The 17,437-nt window shown below is 40.3% G+C and overlaps 1 protein-coding gene across 4 annotated transcripts in view; it reads left to right on the top strand.

The window, feature by feature from the left end:
* Positions 1-8,182, top strand: part of LOC124254952 (E3 ubiquitin-protein ligase Rnf220-like) — a 46,428-nt gene extending 38,246 nt beyond the window's left edge. For all 4 annotated transcript variants that reach the window (XM_046688791.1, XM_046688792.1, XM_046688790.1 and 1 more), the window contains 8 exons: positions 385-517; positions 1,016-1,112; positions 1,526-1,612; positions 2,146-2,174; positions 3,022-3,097; positions 3,508-3,619; positions 4,602-4,676; positions 5,584-8,182. In XM_046688791.1, coding sequence (XP_046544747.1) covers positions 385-517; positions 1,016-1,112; positions 1,526-1,612; positions 2,146-2,174; positions 3,022-3,097; positions 3,508-3,619; positions 4,602-4,676; positions 5,584-5,655 — 681 coding nt within the window. In that variant the 3' untranslated portion in view covers positions 5,656-8,182. The remainder of the gene's footprint in view (positions 1-384; positions 518-1,015; positions 1,113-1,525; positions 1,613-2,145; positions 2,175-3,021; positions 3,098-3,507; positions 3,620-4,601; positions 4,677-5,583) is intronic.
* Positions 8,183-17,437: the final 9,255 nt, after the last annotated feature.

Genomic DNA, 17,437 nt, shown 5'->3' with positions numbered 1-17,437 from the left:
TTCAGATGAATACCCAGGTGCAGTAGTTTGGGGGCTCCATTGATAATGGAATGTAAGCATTTCTTACTGATATATTGGGGCTATGGGTTGGCCTAGTGGTTATACCATTTGGTCATCATGTTCAAGGCTCTGGGCGTTTGTATGATGCCATTCATGATGTCACTTGCCGTCATTTCTGGAATATTGCTGAAAGTGGCATAAAAGACAACAGTTACTATGTTTGGCTCCACTTTTCCTCATTATAATGAAAAGAAGAAACACTTCTACAAAATATGCTGGATGAAATTTTCACTTTTTCAAGTTTTGTTTTTTTTACTTTTTACAAATTGATCTTCAGAGGTAACTGTTGGTGAGGTTTTATTGTGAATGTCTTTTCCTCCACAGTATCAGACCCGAGGAGACCTAGGGGAGGATGAGCCGGTGGACGTGGAGGGGGATGGAGACCAGTACGAGGAGTACACGTGGGCGGGGCAGACCAGGGTCAGGGCGACCACCATGCTGCAGGGAGGGTTTGCCAGTGAGTTGCACATTCCTACTTCAGGGTTCAGGGAGCTGTGGGGTAGCTTAGTTGTTGAAGCGTTGGCTTGTCCACCAAAACCCGGGTTCGATTACCCACATGGGTACAATATGTAAGCCCATTCCTGGTGAAGGCTCCGACTCCCCATGAAAACTGCTGGAATATTGCTAAAAGTGGTGTAAAACCCAGCTCAGTTCAGAGCCCTGGGGGGAAAGGCGCTCAGCAGCCATGAGTTAGAGGAGGCTGAATGATTGGGTGGACAGGTTCTGGGGCTTACTTGATTGTGTTTGATTGTACCAGGGTGTTGTTCATGATATCAGTCACTGGTTTGTCTGGTTCAGACTCGGTTGTTTACAGATTGGTAACTTAATCCTGGAGAATTACTGAATGTTTCCTTTGATGAAAAATGTATTAATCACATTGTTTGAAATAAGAATGGTTTTGTTTCTTTTGCGTTTGACAATGATTGCCATTTTAAGTATGTAATGTTTGTTACAGAGTCAGGATTCCAGACAATGAACTTGCGGAGAATACAAGATGAAGATATTGATCTCAATGTAGATGGGGATGATTCTGAAGAGTATGGAAAACCTCAGTATCCTTTCACTGCAAATGGACATGCCACCTTGCCATATTATTCTTTAGAACTATTACAGCTGGTGAAAACTTATCAGGTTCCTCTGTGGAAATGTTCAGGAGATTAGGTCCCCAGTACTAGCATCTGATGCAGTTGGAAAGTTTGACCTTGCTCACTGAGTTGAATCAACCACCGTCGTGATGTTAGTTTACATGGTCCAAGAAATTTAGATCCAAATCTTTTGTTTTCGACACAGGCTTTCCTCACACATATTACTCGCCTGCTTTAGAATGACCTAGTTTTGGAGAAACGAATTGGTGTTACCATGTCTTCATCCTGTATAATGTAGACATAAGATTGATCATTATGGCAATTTGCCTTATTGTGGGAAGTGTCTGAAAGACATGTTTCTTTTCCTTAACCTTGTGAAGATTTTCTGAAGTTGATGTGATTCCTGTCAGTGCGGATGAACCGGGGGAGGACCGCGAGAGACAGGCTTTGAGAGGAGCGTTACTCAGGTGAGTAGATTAAAACTGTTCTTTCAGGTGGTCTGGGTGGCCCAGGGCCTAGATTTTCGAAGCTATCTTTGAGCTAAGATAGTCGTAAGTTAATGTTAATATATGGCACTTCCGACTATCTTAGTGCTAAGAGAGCTTCGAAAATATAGGCCCAGTAGTCTAAAGTCTCATAGTCATGACAGGATCCGTCAACTGAGTTTGAATACCAGCTTTACATTGGTATCATTAGTTGGTCAGTACCAGACCCGCCCATGAGGACATCACCCGCATGTTGCGTTCAGACTTGAGTAAAACTGAAATATTATTTCAACCTTATAATGATATGAAGTCAAATTAATTTATGTTAAGGAACTAGGAAATATCTTTGCTATATATATCTCAAATATTTGTAATGAAATTATGTATTTTACGGCTTCTACATCATTTATATATTTCAAAAAACTATTTTTAAGTAAGTGTATTTTTGAGGACATTATGAAATCCACCTCCCAGTATTAAAAGTAAAACTGATGATGATAATGTCTATATTTCAGTTCTGATCCAAGTTCTTCACATACAGAAGGTAAGTAAAATCAGTGTGTTTTTCACCTGTTTAAGAACCAGTGAACCTATATAGCCCAGAAAATACATAAACACCTTTCTAGACTCGCACTTTTTCATTAAGGGGCAGTGGGGTAGCCTAGTGGTTAAACCATTCACTCGTCGCGCTGAAGGCCCGGGTTCCATTCCCTACATGGGCACAATGTGTTAAGCCCATGTCTTGAGTCCCCCGCTGTGATATTGCTGGAATATTGCTAAAAGCAGTGTAAAACCAAACTCACTCACTGTTTTTCATTAAGGGTCTCTTTAAAAGCGATTTGGTAAATGTCAAAATATTAACTGATTTGAGCTAACAAGTAATGAAAGACTGGATATTAACAAAGCTCTCAAGGACATCAGCAAGTAATAGAATGCTGCCTAAGACAAATACAAAAACACTAGAGAAAAACCCTAGACTGTAAGAGTTGTGTCCCCTTAATTGGTACAATGCATTACGGTTTCCAGTATAACATGTTTGGTTTCCACCAGATGTTAGCTCATGATTGCCAGAGCAGCTTTATCAAAACTATTGAGTGAGTGAGTTTGGTTTTACACCACTTTTAGCAATATTCCAGAAATATCACAACAAGGGACACCAGAAATGGGCTTCACGCATTGTACCCATGTGGGGAATCGAACCCTGGTCTTCAGTGTGAGGAACGGACGCTTGAACCATTAGGCTACACCACCGCCCCTCAAAACTGTTGCCTAATGTTGGCACTCTGGATGTCTTGAATGAAGGATACTTCATTCTGTTCACATGGTCAAACTCTATCCTGTATCAAGTACATTTGTTCCGTTATTTATTCCTGTTTCTTGCACATTTCCAGGACATTCCAACTCCCCCGAGTGTCAAAGTAAGCAGTCACATGACCACAACCACGATGTTCCCATGGAGGGGTCAAGGTAGGTGCTGCTCACTGAAGACTTCATGAAGGACAGTGCAATGAGTTACATACATGTGGAAAAGTCTTTCATTTTTGTTCAGAGTTTTATCCCTTGAATATGTCAGGATCAGTTTGTTTCAATCCCATTTAGGGGTCCATTATCTTTGGTCTGTCAACACCTCTTCTGTGTTGAGTTTCATACTTTGTCACAGCATTGCAAATTTTGTCATAGTATATTTCTTCCACATCAAATCAAGATGAAGTGATAAATTTGACTGGCCTCAATCCATTCATTGACCAGATGACCTTTCTCACCAGTAATGAAGATTCCATTGCAAGATAGGACAATTGGGCAAAATAATGAAATGGCAAGGACAGTTTTGAAAATTTGATTGTTCAAGATATTTCATGTTTTTAACTTGATTGCAGTGTGAGCACGACCACAGGTTCGTCGACATCAGAAGTTATCGGTGCACTGCGGTCCCGACTCAGGGATCTGGAGGAGGAGAAGTCCGAGAGACAGAAATGTCTCATCTGTATGGTGAGTAGTGCACGGCTTGCCCATTGTGGCCGTGGGGGGTAGATGAGGTAGCCTGATGGGTAGAGCATCCGCACTTAACGCTGAAGACCCGGGTTCGATCCCCCCACATGTGTACAGTGTGTGGAGCCAATTTCAGGTGTCTTCCACGATGATATTGCTGGAATATTGCTAAAAGCGGCTTAAAACCCTACTCACTCACTCACTCACTACTCACTGTGCCCAAGGTCAGCTATAGTGTAATGTTTGTTTCTCAGTCTCTGTCATAAACATGATAGTGTCAGGCAGGCAGGTGGGCGGCAGATGGATGATAACATAAACTCACCTTTGGGGGAGAATACAGGTTGTCTGTTGATCAAGGGCTCTGTAATGATGAGATGCTTGATATATCTAAGCTATTAACTTGGGTGTACTTTATTGCAAACCAACACAGATGGGGGTATGGTATACTATGCGGCAAAATTGGCAAGTATGAACCAAGGCAAGATGTATTTGTTATCAGTTTAGAAGTCTCTTGTGGTCAGGCTCGCTGACTTGGTTGACACATGTCAATGGTTCCCAATTGCGCAGATCAATGCTCATGCTGTTGATCACTGGATTGTCTGGGCCCCGTTCCACAAAACGATCGTAGCGCTAAGATGAACGTAACTCCCATACTTCAACATAGACTTACGACTGTCATAGCGCTACGATCGCTTTGAGGAACGGGGCCCGGGTCCAGACTCGATTATTTACAGACTGCCGCCATATAGCTGGAATATTGCTGAATGCGGAGTAAAACTAAACTCACTCACTCACTAGGAAGTCTCTTGTCAGAACGTGGTAATGACCATCAGATCTTCATGAAATACGATCCAGCATATCTTTAAAGAAGGTGTTTTAAATCCAACTCACTGCAACCCTGTGTGTCAGTTTAAAATATTCATTTGAAACTGTTCAGTTCTGTGTAACAGTAATATGAACACCCACATTTGATGTTTTCTAGGAACCGTACCGGAATGCCCTGACATCAATACAGTGCTGGCATGTCCACTGTGAAATGTGTTGGCTCAAAACACTGGTGAGTACTGCAAAGTATACATACAACGTAGATGGTTTATTGTCCCCCGCCGCAATGTGGAACTGGGGACTATGTATTCAGCAGCGTCCGTACATACGTATGTACGTCCCGATTCTCGTATCTCATGAAGTGTTGTTCCCAATGTCTTCAAATTTGGTTACAGCCTACATTGGGAGATTACACAGACAACAGTCGATTTGGGTGACCTTGACCTTATTTTCAAGGTCACCACGTCACTTTGACAACTTTTCAAACATATGTAAATGCAATCTCTCATAAAACATTGCACGCAGTGTCTTCAATTATGTCAACAGCCTACATAGGGTGATTTTGCAGACACCAGTCATTTCTTGTATGTGACCCAAAAATAAAAAGTAGTAAATATGTTATAAATATTTCATTCTTCTTAAGCGGCATGGGACATTGCCATATTAGTGGTAAACACTTGTTATGCAAGAATGTATATTCTATGACTTACTCTGTTAAGCCTATAAAACTTTTGAGCATGTTTAGGCCATATGCAGATCAAGAGGAATGTGTCATTCATTCATTTCCAAAAAAGTTTTAGTGGTCCTCTACTAGTGTGTCCTGTAGTAGAGGTGGGGTAGCCTAGTGGTTACAGTGTTCGCTCGTGATGCTGAAAACCCAGGTTTGATTCCCCACATGGGTACAATGTCTGAAACACATATCTGGTGTCCCCTGCCATTATATTGCTGGAATATTGCTAAGAGTAGCTTAAAACTAAAACTCAGTCACTCACTCACCCAATCCTCATTTAAGTCAAATGATTTTACAAGAAACATGAAGTGCCCATTCAGATATCCAAGAAAGTTTAGGATCTTTAAATCATTGCATAATCTTGACATATTTTAAGATGTATTTATTCTGAATATCCTGTTTCTTTCAGGGAGCGAAGAAGTTGTGTCCACAATGCAACATGATTACCTCCCCTTCTGATCTCCGAAGAATATATCTCTAGTTCCCATCCCATCCACCAGGTGTCCGTAGGCTTGTAGTCTTGTTTTCAATCAGGGACAATTTCCATTGGCTGTGGATACTCGTCGTATGTGGCTTAGCCAATCAGAAGTCAGTACCAGGATCTGAAGGAAGCAGTACATGAGGTCTGAAGAGCTGTCCTGTTGGTGCAGAGTGTTAAATGTGAAAATGTAAATAAATAAAGGTTTTATTGCCAAAGTAGACCACTGTAATGTAAAAATACCACACTGTACAGATAAATTATATGATGTGTTGTTATAACTTTGAATAATGCATAGTCGAGAAGGACTAGTTTTGTTCTGTTCCCCCGATTTTGTGGATGTTTTATGGTTTGATCATTATCAACCAGTATTAATGTTGAAATCACCCCAAATGAAGTTTTCACTTGCCTGAAACAAAGTTGTCATTTACCTGAATGAAAATTTGTTGTGGAAATTGCACAAAGCGTCATAAACCTATCGCATTGAACTTAAATTACAAATTAATATGATGCCTGTTTTCATACTTTCATTTCATCAACAAATGAATTGTTTTTATTTCATAAAGCAAGTTGATTAATAATCAGTTCAACACAGGTTATATTCTTCAGAAGTTCAAATGCTTATTGTCATTAAGTCAAATGTTTGGGTAAATATTCATATGTACTATGACTATTTCAAATGTGGAATTATTGGTTTCTGTCAAATCTGAAACATCTGTCAGGAAATCACAGTATTACAATCTGGAGACGTTATATCAATTTGTGATGGAACCGTCAAGGCATAATACTTGAGTTGTTGGTATTTAATTAGGAAAGAGTTTACCCAGTGTGGACAGATCCTGTTAGTCCAGAAATCCTTACTATATTGTGGTTTGGAAAAAACACAGCAGTTCGACTCATTGAACCTGAAAATTGAATACTAGTATCAGTATGGGGCTTTAATGTATTCAGGAAAAAGCAGATTGGTCACATGAGCATTGAAGTCGATCACACATTTACAATAGGAAATACAATGTAATAAATCTCTAAAGAAATTAAACACCCCATCCTACAGTTTGAAAACAAGGTCTTGTGAGTAAAATGAAGTTATCCAAGCCAATTGTTTTTCACTGTTGTGTACGTTACTCAAAAGAAGTTAAAGGGGCCGTGGGGTAGCCTAGTGGTTAAAGCATTCGCTCATCACGCCAAAGACCTGGATTTGATTCCCTAAATGGGTACAATGTCTGGTGTCCCCCGCCGTGATATTGCTGGAATATTGCTGAAAGCGGCGTAAAACTAAACTCACTCAAAAGAAGTTAAAGAACACCAAACGTTCCATATGAAATATCAGACTGACATATGAAGGAAATAAGGTGATCTTTCAAAGGGTTTGAGTAGTATATGATGGTAATGCCCTACCCATGGGCGTATATCTTGTCACCTGCAAGTGTTCTAGACAGGTATGTATTCTAATGATAGTCGGGCCGGTGGGGTAGCCTAATGGTGAAAGCGTTTGCTTGTCACGCTGAAGACCCGGGTTCGAATCCCCACATGGGCACAATGTGTGAAGCCCATTTCTGGTGTCCCCCGCCGTGATGTTGCTGGAATATTGCTAAAAGCGGCGTAAAACCAAACTCAGTTAGTCTAATGACAGTCATATAATTTGCCCCAAGATAGGATATGTGTATTTTATGACACACTATGCTCCTACAGAACCTGCTTGTGTTGTGTGGCCCTGTGCATATTGAGATAATGTGATAACACCATTAAAGAGAAATTATTGTTATTAACATGACTTTTCAAAGGACTGTTGGGATCATGGTTTTGGGATGTTTTAAGTAGTTCAGGTGCATTGCATTTCAAGACTCATATATATATTTTATAAATTGCTTATTTTAAATATTGTAATAAAAAAGTAATTCAATTCTTTAGAATTTAACCTTGAAGTGTTTGACTTAAATCAGAAGAAACTGGGTCCGTCTTTGTAAGTTTGCATAAAAAATAGCAATAGTTTTGTATTGGACCGAGTGTTTGTGAAGTCCTGTAAGCAATGTCTTCTATGGGTCATATGAAGTGCTTCAGCATGGCTGAACCTCAAACATTTAAGAAATCTAAAAGACTTCTTAAGGAACATAGATCTAGAGTGCTCTGTGTGATAACCAGTATTCAGTTTGTAAAATCAAACATTTCTTATGAATATACATTCTTTTGCATTTATGTTTCATAAAGATAAAAATGACATTTTTTAAGACAAATGCTGCTTAAGCAAGCTAATAAGAAATGACCTCGTACCGATATTATGGCAAGAGATACAGATATTATTTTCGAACTGGTGATCTGGAAGTGTTGCACATTGTTCCTTACTTATCCTGCTTCTTCAGCTTGGGCAGTCAAATTCGATTTAACGTTTTTGATCCGTCAAAACTGCTAATATGGTTGAATTGGGGGCTTCACTGCCACTGTAATTATTTATTGATTGTTCAGGTTTTAATCCCGATTTGATGTTGGTTTGTTGCCTTAACCCAATTCAATTTGAGCCATCCCCACAAAATTAGACAATATGGAGGGATGGAACTAATACACTCCACAGACTGCCAGGAATCTTACAGATATTTTATCATATTATCCAAGCTTGATATGACTGGATACAAAACCAGTGGAGGCAGTGATTTTTGCAGAGCCCCAGAAGTCAATGTACATGTAGTGGTTGTAAGTGACCTTGAACCTTGCTTTTAGTTGGTTCATTAAACTGTTGTCCGCTGAAGGCAGATTCTGTTTTCCCAGCAGCTACTGTTTCACTGTGGGTGTCCTGTTGTGTGATAGAACTATACTGGAGAGTTTGACAATGTGTAGGTCAATTTGTCTGTACTTATATTTATGAATGGGAGACTGTTGCCATGCAGGATTGATCTGTTGGTGTAGAACGGACTTTGGGAAACTCTATCAAGTGCTATGCTCGACGAGTTGTAGATATCGTGTGTATGACTATTGTTCTTATGAGCTGAAGATATTCCAAAGATATTCTCCACAGTTCTGTGGTTAAAGAGTGTAAATAAAATGCCCGAAAATTTGAAATCATGTTTGTTGTTGTTTAACCTCTTTGAGAGGCATTTAGGAGTTGGAGCAGTAAGGAAGGATAACAATATATGGATGAACAACTTCTTTATTGCTGTGAGAGCGACGTTTCGGTGTAGGTTCTAACACCGTTATCAAGCATGTGATGAACATCGTGAGGATAGAGGAACTTATATACAAGTTAGAGGGGATGTTTGTACAGTACAATAGGGGACCTAGTGTTGACCAGTGAATACACAATGCCATTTAGAAAGTGGTCATTTCTAACATATGTTATATTTGGGATGACACTTTCTCAGTAAAGTACAGATTCTAGTACTTTTATTGGGATTTGAACCCACACCCTTAGAGTTAGGCACCTAATCGTGGTTAAAGCGTTTGATCGTCACGCCGAAGACCCGGGTTCGATTCCCCACATAGGTACAATGTGTGAAGCCCATTTCTGGTGTCCCCCCACTTTGATATTGCTGAAATACAGCTAAAAGTGCCGGAAAACTAACCTCACTTACTTATTACTGGTGAGGATTTTGGAACCTTCCTTGGCCCACCAGTTACCTCCCCTTTGGGCCTTCACACTCCCCAGCCATCTTGGTTCAGAAGCTACTGCCGACAAAACATGGTGCTGTTGCTGAGAAGGAGTCTTAGAGACGATGGTCTCGATCCCTTTTGAAGCTCCTTACTGGGATCATGTCCAACTAAATAGTACTAAACTTGCTGAATATATGCATCTCTTATTGGTTGATATCCCTGTATATCCCTTTTGCTCATTTTTAGCAAACATTATAGAGGAGGGGTGAAAAAATATGTAGAAAAATATGACTGTAGAGAGAAGGCAGAATGATATTTACTTTAAGAAAACTATCTAGAGTATCTGGTTGCAGACAGGACCAGTTGCTTTGAGAAAAGGGACCTGATTGTGAAAGCCGAATTGTGGCAAGTGTGGTGTAGATTGGAGGCCATATTTTTGTAGATCTATGTGTAGCTAGGATTGCCGGAACCTTCTGTCTGGATGCTGAAGAACACATATTCTGTGAAACAACTGCATGTATTATCCAAAAAAACAGATTCACCTCTTTGGAGCCATTATTCAGTAACATTATATTGTAGAGATAATTAAGTCTTAAAGATTAATTGCCTTTCTTCAAAGTGATTCCCATGTAATATGAAATATAACTTCAGATGGGAAAAGTACTGTGGTGGAAGGGAGATAACTGGCTGATTAGCAACACGTTTCATCAAGTCCGAAAATTCAAAATGCAGCAGCGTCATGAAAGTTGGGATGGGGTGAGTGAGTGAGTTAGTTTAGTTTTACGCCGCACTCAACAATATTCCAGCTATATGGCGGCGGTCTGTAAATAATTGAGTCAAGACCAGACAATCCAGTGATCAACAGGATGAACATCGACCTACGCAGTTGGGAATTCGATGATATGTGTCAGCCAAATAAGCGAGCCTGACCACCCGATCCCGTTAATTGCCCCTTACGACAAGCATGGGTTACTGAAGATCAATTCTAACCCCGATCTTCACGGGTAGGTTGGGATAGGGTAAGATGAAGTGAATCGTGTTCAAGTTCTAGAATCGTGCCCTTATAGACAGACGTGTGTTGTGCCCTGTGCGTGTACCTGTCCATGCTAAAAAAGTATTTCCAGCTTATGGCAGTTGTATAGTCGGCCGTGTAAACAAGGATACACCACCACACAGACACAGTGTACTGGCTTCAAGACGACCAGTCCTTGTTTTATCTTCTTAATGTCATTCGCAGGTCTGGGAAACAACAATGATCTTCCTCTCTCTGGGCAGGCCGCAGAATGTGTTATACATACAGGTGTGGCTTGTCACTTGTGCCGGAACCGTGAGCATCCGGTCCGTTGGTGTTGTCCTATCCGAACTGCGTAGTTCGATGTAAAATGTATTTTAATATGGACTAAGCAGGCGCGTTGCAAGCCAATTACTTCGTGTAATCCCGATGGTTGCAAAACTTTATATTTAAATAGTATTGAGGGCTTGCCCAACCTTTTTGGCAACACTCATGTGTAAGACCGGGCTTTGTTTTATAATGGTACTATTATGGTACAGTCATTGGACATTAGTATTCGTCACTGTGCATAATTTCCATAGACTTACATGTTAATTTGGTGCAGCTAGAAAAAATATCTTGAATTTATTTGTCGTTTGATTTTGTTCATATTTTGCACATGTATCATGAATCATCTCAGCTGACATAATTTCCGTTTTATTTTTCATTCAGTATTTCAAGAATGACCACACTTTGATTGATGCGTGTCATGGTTATGACAATTTTTACCATGGCGGTCTATGGGGAAAGAATACACAATGTATATATGTTGCTCATGTAACTACAATGCGGAAAATACTTAAAGGAACGTTACATGGAAATTATGTATCTGTGACCCAAGATGATTTCCTATCAACCTGCAAAATGTGACAACCAAATAACGAAAACTGAATTAATGAAAATTATTACAGCTACACTAAAATTGCATGCAAGTCTTTGAGAATTTTGCCGACAGACGAATACTTATGTCCCATGACTGTAGCTACGCCTCGCTTTGAAAATGACTATTCCATCCCCAACATATGACTTTCGGGCAAGCGTTTTCATGATGTGCACGTCAACATCGCCGGGGTAAATTTCAACTGAAAGTTGTACTGATATTATTTTAAACTCTTTTTAACATATAGCAGTCTGTACGTCAGGAACGGCTAAGTGCAATGTCTCATGATGGAACAAAACGGAGCATTGTGGCACGGGCTCTTAACGTTTCGCAGTCAGTAATTAACAGATTACAATCATGATATCGACAGACAAATGACGTTGATGACAGACTGATCTGGCGCACAAGACCGTTTCATTAGAACGATTGTTACGAAACCATGGTCAAAGTGCCTCTTGTAACTGGTGATGACCTTCACAGAACTACTATACAGGTGTTCGAGCGGACAGACGATTCAACCTGCATGCCCATACGTCTACGTGTTACCCAAAGATTGACGGACCATCACAGGGCAGATGCAGCTTTTGAGAAAAGATGGGGGATGGGGGTGCACACTATTGAGAAAGGAGGGGTGCACACTTCATTTTCACACGAGTTTCAATGGTCATTTAACAAACTTGCAGCACAAAGGGGGTGCGCACCCCTGACCCCCAACCCACCCCCACCCTCTGGATCCTCCTATGCATCACATTACTGCAAGACGCCGTTGCTGTCTAGAAGTGCAGGCGCGTAGCAAGACAATTTTTTCGTGTAAGCCCGATAGGTTGCAAAGCTTTGTATTTAGATAGCATCGCGGGCTTGACGTCATTCATATACATGTCCATGGAAAAACAATCATCACTGAAAGAAAGACACCTTTCAAATTTATGATATGAAGAATACCATGTTTACTGTAGTCTGTACATGGTGACGGTATTGGTAATGCTTTGTTATCAAAGAATATTACCATTTTTAAATGGTTCTGATAAGGTGTTTGTAGGTATTTTTGGCAAGAATTAGAAAAAAATGTTTCAGCAAAAATCATGTGTAAGCCCGGGCTTTTTTTATATAATGGTAGCTACGCGCCTGAGAACCGTCTCATTACCACAAGACGTCGTTGGTGTCAAGATTGGAATCGCTGGACCAATCGCAGTTAGGGACCGTTCATAATTTATTTGTGTGTGTGTGTGTGTGTAAGAGAGAGAGAGATATGATGATTTTAAGGGGGGTCATCCATTTTGCTCTTGGGAGGTAGGGGGTCATCAATTTTGCACACATGTTGGGGGTTCCAGCAATTTTGCACATAGAAATATTTTTAAATTATGCTTTAAAAATATGGGAAGGGGGAAGGGGGGTCATTGATTTTATACATGACATGCAGGGGGGTCACTTACTTTGTACATAAATTTTAGGGGGGGTCGTTCCACATTGTACATGCTTCTCCATAAAAATTCCCCCACCCCACCCCCCAGCCATAAATTATGAACGGTCCCATAGGCAGACGGTTTGTTTTTTTCGGAGGTTTAGTTTGCACCTTCCTGACAGGTGCAACTGGAATGAGTGTTTACATGCATTAACTTTAGACAGGTGATCGTTTTAGGGTTCGCTCAGTGATGGTGTGGGGCGGGATCACTTTGAATGACACCTTTACATGTTATTCACGGACGTGAGTTTAGTTTTACGCCGCACTCAGCAATATTCCAGCTATATGGCGGCGGTCTGTAAATAATCGAGTCTGGACCAGACAATCCAGTGATCAACAGCATGAGCATCGATCTGCGCAAATGGTAACAGATGACATGTGTCAACCAAGCCAGCGAGCCTGACCACCCGATCCCGTTAGTCGCCTCATACGACAAGCATGGGGTACTGAAGATTCATTCTAACCCGGACCTTCACGGGTATTAACGGACGTGCCGTTTGGTGGTACTACCGTGACAACATCCTTGACACACACGTGGACGACGTTTTGTGTTTCACGATGACAACGCGAGAGCACGAAGGAAATTTGATCTTGCAATGGGCGTATTAGACTAACGCTTAGTCTCTTAATGATTATACATTTGATAGTAACAAATAATCTCATTTATATTGAAATGAAGCCCCGTCAGATGGGAAATTTAGTGAGATTTGAGATTCAGAGCCTGGGGGAATCTAGATTTGCTTCATTTAGGGCTTTAAGCATTGCAAGGAGGGCAAGACATTAGGAAAAATAATATGGTTCAGGGACTGTGCGACAGAGTATGGGTATGTATGGCAGGGTATTATGAAGTTAAAACTGGTCAAACGTATCGTGTCTTGCCAACATTGTGCGTGAGATTTTGATTATGCATTTTATTTAACTGTCATGTAAATGAAAATACTTCGAAGAACAGACCAACAGGTCTGGTTTCACGCCTCTGTGATATCTGACTATTTTGTCTTTTTTTAATTACTATATCTGCACATCTTTTCAAGTAATGTCACAAGTTGAATATGGGTATTTTAGGCAGCAACAATACTTTAATTTTGTCAAGATGAGCAACAGCAGTGTCATATAGTTGTTGCTACCAAATGAATTCAGTTTCATTGAACGTTATTTCTTTTCACAGGGGCGGTGGGGTAGCCTAATGGTTAAAGCGTTGGCTCGTCACGCGGAAGACCCGGGTTCGAATCCCCACATGGGCACAATGTGTGAAGCCCATTTCTGGTGTCCCCCGCCGTGATGTTGCTGGAATATTGCTAAAAGCGGCGTAAAACCAAACTCAGTCAGTCAGTCAGTCAAAACTCATATGTATATTTTATAAATTGCTTATTTTAAATATTGTAATAAAAAAAGTAATTCAAGATGTATCTTTAGAATTTAACCTTGAAGTGTTTGACTTAAATCAGAAGAAACTGGGTCCCTCTTTGTAAGTTTACATAAAAAATAGCAGCAATAGTTTTGTATTGGACCGAGTGTTTGTGAAGTCCTGTAAGCAATGTCTTCTATAGGTCATATGAAGTGCTTCAGCATGGCTGAACCTCAAACATTTAAAAAATCTAAAAGACTTCTGAAGGAACATAGATCTAGAGTGCTCTGTGTGATAACCAGTATTCAGTTTGTAAAATCAAACATTTCTTATGAATATACATTCTTTTGCATTTATGTTTCATAAAGATAAAAATGACATTTTTTAAGACAAATGCTGCTTAAGCAAGCTAATAAGAAATGACCTCGTACCGATATTATGGCAAGAGATACAGATATTATTTTCGAACTGGTGATCTGGAAGTGTTGCACATTGTTCCTTACTTATCCTGCTTCTTCAGCTTGGGCAGTCAAATTCGATTTAACGTTTTTGATCCGTCAAAACTGCTAATATGGTTGAATTGGGGGCTTCACTGCCACTGTAATTATTTATTGATTGTTCAGGTTTTAATCCCGATTTGATGTTGGTTTGTTGCCTTAACCCAATTCAATTTGAGCCATCCCCACAAAATTAGACAATATGGAGGGATGGAACTAATATACTCCACAGACTGCCAGGAATCTCACAGATATTTTATCATATTATCCAAACTTGATATGACTGGATACAATACCAGTGGAGGCAGTGATTTTTGCAGAGCCCCAGAAGTCAATGTACATGTAGTGGTTGTAAGTGACCTTGAACCTTGCTTTTAGTTGGTTCATTAAACTGTTGTCCGCTGAAGGCAGATTCTGTTTTCCCAGCAGCTACTGTTTCACTGTGGGTGTCCTGTTGTGTGATAGAACTATACTGGAGAGTTTGACAATGTGTAGGTCAATTTGTTTGTACTTATATTTATGAATGGGAGACTGTTGCCATGCAGGATTGATCTGTTGGTGTAGAACGGACTTTGGGAAACTCTATCAAGTGCTATGCTCGACGAGTTGTAGATATCGTGTGTATGACTATTGTTCTTATGAGCTGAAGATATTCCAAAGATATTCTCCACAGTACTGTGGTTAAAGAGTGTAAATAAAATGCCAGAAAATTAATTTGAAATCATGTTTGTTGTTGTTTAACTGACTGAGTTTTAGTTTTACGCCGCTTTTAGCAATATTCCAGCAATATCACGGCAGGGGACACCAGAAATGGGCTTAACACATTGTGCCCTGTTGTTGTTTACCTCTTTGAGATGCATTTAGGAGTTGGAGCAGTAAGGAAGGATAACAATATATGGATGAACAACTTCTTTATTGCTGTGAGAGCGACATTTCGGTGTAGGTTCTAGCACCGTTATCAAGCATGTGATGAACATCGTGAGGATAGAGGAGCTTATATACAAGTTACAGGGGATGTTTGTACAGTACAATAGGGGACCTAGTGTTGACCAGTGAATACACAATGCCATTTAGAAAGTGGTCATTTGTAACATGTTATATTTGGGATGACACTTTCTCTGTAAAGTACAGATTCTAGTACTTTTATTGGGTTGAGTCTCATCCGGAATTTGAACCCACACCCTTAGAGTTAGGCACCTAATCGTGGTTAAAGCGTTTGATCGTCACGCCGAAGACCCGGGTTCAATTCCCCACATAGGGACAATGTGTGAAGCGCATTTCTGGTGTTCCCTGCTGTGATATTGCTGAAATATTGCTAAAAGAGCCGGAAAACTAACCTCACTTACAGTGCTGTGGGATGCTGTCAATACCTCACTTACTTATTACTGGTGAGGATTTTGGAACCTTCCTTGGCCCACCAGTTACCTCCCCTTTGGGCCTTCACACTCCCCAGCCATCTTGGTTCAGAAGCTACTGCCGACAAAACATGGTGCTGTTGCTGAGAAGGAGTCTTAGAGACGATGGTCTCGATCCCTTTTGAAGCTCCTTACTGGGATCATGTCCAACTAAACAGTACTAAACTTGCTGAATATATGCATCTCTTATTGGTTGATGTCCCTGTATATCCTTTTTGCTCAGCTTTAGCAAACATTATAGAGAAGGAGGGGTGAAAAATATGTAGAAAAATGTGACTGTAGAGAGAAGGCAGAATTATATTTACTTTAAAGGTCACATGCAACGTAAAACACAACTTTGCAGATTCTGATACCTTTCGGTATGGACTTACCGAAAAAAAGCGTCAAAAATGCTAATTCAACTTAAAAAGTTGAAAAATAACGCGATGAAAAAAAACGCGCGAAATCGGAGTTCAAACGATTCACTAATTTTCCCCAGACTTTTCTGGGGAATACGGGTTTCAACAGCTGGCTGCGCTCATAGCACGTGCGCAGTGAAATAGGTTCGTGCAACTTGGAAGCGGGCTGTCTGGTGAATACTCGGTGAAGGCTTTGGTGTGAGCTAGTTTCATAATGTTTTGTTGATATCTCACAGGCGCGAGCTTTTTGTATGTTATGACAGTAAATAAACTGTTTATATAATTTCATTTGTCTATTTCACCACACGTTCTTCTTACCGAGTCACTTTCTCAGTTCGATACTTAAAAGCAATGTCATTATTTAGAGTTGACACGATTTCTAACTGTGATATAGATATGTCGCTGTCACAGACAAAACTCAATGTCTTGTTTTATTGACACCAGTGTGTCTGCCTGCCTGCCTGTCTGCTAATGACAATATTCAATACACAACTGCGATCACTGACCACATGCAATTTGAACTTAACACCAATCAGGCTATACACCATAAACAAAACGCATTGATTTATGGCCCGAGTTCGGTCTCTGTCACATTATGTAATTACACAGACAGGCAGGTGTGATACTTGAACACATGACATGTTATGATGTCTGTTGATTGCAAAATGTTATACACAAAAAAATGAGCATGTATTTACAAAACCCAACTTTCTATATATACACACATAATGACCCGTGAAGGTGGCATCTGCTAATGAACCAGCCGTTACACTTGAGTGCACACCCACCCGCTCTGACTGGGTTCGGTATCCCGGCTGCTTCGTTTCGAGGGAGGTAAACCCAAGTACAAAATATTGCACTTTTGATTTGCGATTATACGCTTATAATTTTGTTTATTTGTTTTTTCATTATCAGCAATGCATATTATATGTCATGAAGAAGTGATAATTGTGTTTTAATTATGTTTGATTTTTTGGTTGCATGTGACCTTTAAGAAAACTATCTAGAGTATCTGGTTGCAGACAGGACCAGTTGGAACCTTTGAGAAAAGGTGCCTGATTGTAGAAGCCCAATTGTGGCAAGTGTGGTGTAGATTGGAGGCCATATTTTTGTAGATATGTAAATCTATGTGGAGCTAGGATTGCCGGATCC

This window comes from Haliotis rubra, unplaced genomic scaffold, assembly GCF_003918875.1.
Source record: "Haliotis rubra isolate DU_JTF1 unplaced genomic scaffold, ASM391887v1 Scf588, whole genome shotgun sequence".
Classification (NCBI taxonomy): Eukaryota; Metazoa; Mollusca; class Gastropoda; order Lepetellida; family Haliotidae; genus Haliotis; species Haliotis rubra.
Note: the sequence above shows the minus strand (reverse complement) of the source record. Positions and strands in the feature narration are given on the sequence as shown.